At 36.1% G+C, this 3,244-nt stretch overlaps 1 protein-coding gene across 1 annotated transcript in view; it reads left to right on the top strand.

Annotated features, from left to right (window-relative positions):
* LOC106873756 (calcium permeable stress-gated cation channel 1) overlaps nucleotides 1-3,244 on the top strand; it is a 70,731-nt gene that overhangs the window by 57,684 nt on the left and 9,803 nt on the right. Inside the window, exon 10 of the mRNA XM_052968506.1 lies at nucleotides 2,889-2,962. Within this exon, the coding sequence (XP_052824466.1) occupies nucleotides 2,889-2,962 (74 nt within the window). The remainder of the gene's footprint in view (nucleotides 1-2,888; nucleotides 2,963-3,244) is intronic.

Below are 3,244 nucleotides of genomic sequence, written 5' to 3'. Positions count from 1 at the left end.
TGCACAAAAAAATATATGGAACTTCAACAAGTAGGATACATTAATATAATTTTTTAAAAATATTTTAACAGAGCAAAAAGATGGAAATTGTTGTCTGTTTTTTTTATCTTAGCCATTCTTGCTACAATTGTGACAACACGAATTTCTTCCACCTTCACCCAGACCTGATGAGCCCAGATTTTGTTCTTGTGGGGATACCTGAAAGAGGGGGTTTACGTCAACAAACCGGAAACCCTGGTGCAACTGAAGGAGAACATCAATAGAGAAATCAGAGAAGTGGGGTCTGAAACTCTTGAGGGTGTTATGGTGCAAATTTTTGGAAAGAGCATAGGTGTGCAATCCCGAAAATGGCTGCCATTTAAGTGATGGCATTTTTCATATGTAATGTAGTGGTGTTGCAATATTTGACTTGTGCATAATAATTTCCATTATGTCCTTTATATTGGATCAAAATTTCATGCATTTATTTGTAAAGTTAAGGAAGTTATCAAAACTTGAAACCAATCAGTGACTTTTGGGACACCCTGTATAATCAACTGCTCCCTCTAATGTTATTTATTAGGATTCATGTCAGTTTTAAATTTTGGCACAAGGCTAGCAATTTCAGGAGAGGGGGCATAAGTCATTTAAATTGACTCCAATGCTTGTCGGGTACTAATTTCATGGACCCTGAAAGGATGAAAGGCAAAGTCAGTCTCAGTGGGATTTGAACTCAGAACATAAGACAGGTGAAATGCTTAGTGGCATTTCACCCAGCATGCTAACAATTCAGCTAGCTTGCTACTTTTAATAAGGATTCCTATTAATATTATTTATCCCCGGGTCAACCTTGATTAAACAAACTTATGAGTGAGGGCAATCTAATTATAACCACTGTTGTCTTTTTAGGTTGTCTAAAATACATAATGCATTTGTTTTTATTTATGAAGGTAGGGTTATATTGGAGGAAGATTTGGCTTCTATTTCTTGCAGATTGAACAAACATATTCCTTCTTTGGTTTCTTGAAAATCAATGGAGTTGTACTCTGAACTGATTTAGAATTTTCTATAGAAATTTATTCCCTTAACTTTTTTTAAACCTTCATACCTTTCCCTTTTGATGTCAAATCCAAAATCTGTTCAAATATTTGATTCAGAGGGAGGGACCTTAAGGCAAATATATATGGTTACCATGCCAAAATGGATGACTGGAGCCTGGTGCAGCCCTCTGGCTTGCCAGCTCCTGTCAAACTCTCCAACCCATGCCAGCATGGAAAACAGATGTTAAATGATGATGCTAATACTTAACCAATATCTGGCATCTCTTGTGGCTCAATGGATTCTTTGAATGTATTTAGTTATCTTTCCTTTGTGGCATATCCATAAGTAGAGAGATGGTACTAGCACTTGCTTCTGGAAGCAGTCAGACACGACAGAGACAAAGGCACTGTCTCAACAATACTCTCAACCAATCACAGAAAAGGCCAACCATAATTAACATGTAACTGCAGCGAAAGTATAAACAAATATTAGGGGTCAGAAGAAATTGGCAGATTGTGTATTTGTGTATCTGTAATGTGGAAAACCATATTTTGCAACCTTATGTCTTTATTAGAAGTTAATTTAATGAAAAACAAAAGAACAATTTCTAATATTTTCACTAAAAGCAAAAGCACAAACTTGTATTGGAAGTAATCTGGGTAGACTTGTGTGCATCATATTATGCAAATTGTTACATATTCTAACAATTATATATTCTAGAAATAACATTAACAAAGAAACTAATTACCTCTTTTATACCTAGCAGCATTTTTTGACAAAAAAGAAAAAAAAATTGTTCACAACTTGGTGCAGACATCTTTTGTTTTACATATAACATGTCCTGTTAACCTGTTAATGTATAAAGTTTAATTAAATCTCTATTTGATAAAAGCCAATAGAAATGTTGGTTAGCTTTTCCAAGTCATGGTTTACATTATGTAGAGAGAGGGGGAGAGAGAGTTAACATAAGATATACAGGACAAGTGCACTTAAGGAGTAAAAGAACACCACACACACACACACAGTGAGAGAAAGAATCAGAGACAAAGGAAGAATAGAGTGAATAAATGATAATGATTGTGGGAGGAGTTACACCAATGAGAAATCTTTTGATTTTATTTTAAAGTAATATTTTTCGTTTTTTAAGCTCTACGAGATTTGACAAAATTTAATAATAAATTATTGTATATGCACCATATTTTCTGATATTACTCATGGTGGTAAAAATGTACTTCCAGAGTTATCCATCACATGAGTGATAACACTCTACAGTGGGTGTGTGTGTACATATACATCATCATTGTTTAACGTTTGCTTTCCATGCTGGGATGAGTTGGACGGTTTGACTGAGGACTGGCAAACCAGGAGGCTGCACCAGGCTCCAATCTGATCTGGCAAGGTTTCTACAGCTGGATGCCCTTCCTAATGCAAACCACTCCGATAATGTAGTGGATGCTTTTTACACGCCACCAGTACAGGGGCCAGTCAGTCGGCACTGGCATTGGCCACATTTGGATGGTGCTTTTTACATGCTACCGGAATAGGAACCAGTCAGGCAGCACTGGCATTGACTACACTCGAATGGTGCTATTTACAGGCCACTGGCATGGTAGTCAGTCAGGCGGTACTGGCATCGACCATATTTGAATGATGCTTTTTATGTTCTGCCGTAGAGTGTTATTTGTTATATGACAGGCAACACTGAGCAGGCTGTTCCGTTGATCGGATCAACTGGCACCCTCGACAACATCAACAGTATACAAGACTAATTAAAACCATCTCTGCATATTGGCACCGACATCTCTTTTGTCACCATTTAGTTCATAATTTTGTGTTTGATTTCTTTTTTTTTCTAATTTTCTTTCTAGGTTTCCAAGACTTTGATGATATCAAATATTCCAAAAGATAAATGTTTCAAAAGCATCGTATTACAACATTTTCAGTGAGTATTATTATTATTATTATTATTATTATTACTTTACGTTCTGAGTTCAAATTCCGCCGAGGTCAACTTTACTTTTCATCCTTTCGGGGTGGAGGGGTGGATAAATTAAGTACCAGTTGAACACTGGGGTTAATGTAATTGACTTAGCCCCACCTTCCTCAAGCTGCCCTTATGACAAAATTTGAAACCATTATTATTATTAGTAGTAGTAGTAGTAGTAGTAGTAGTAGTAGTTGTAAAGTACTTATGTAACTAGAATTGATGTAATTAACTACAACC

This window comes from Octopus bimaculoides, chromosome 6, assembly GCF_001194135.2.
Source record: "Octopus bimaculoides isolate UCB-OBI-ISO-001 chromosome 6, ASM119413v2, whole genome shotgun sequence".
NCBI classification, from domain to species: Eukaryota; Metazoa; Mollusca; class Cephalopoda; order Octopoda; family Octopodidae; genus Octopus; species Octopus bimaculoides.
This window is presented reverse-complemented; position numbering and strand designations above follow the sequence as displayed.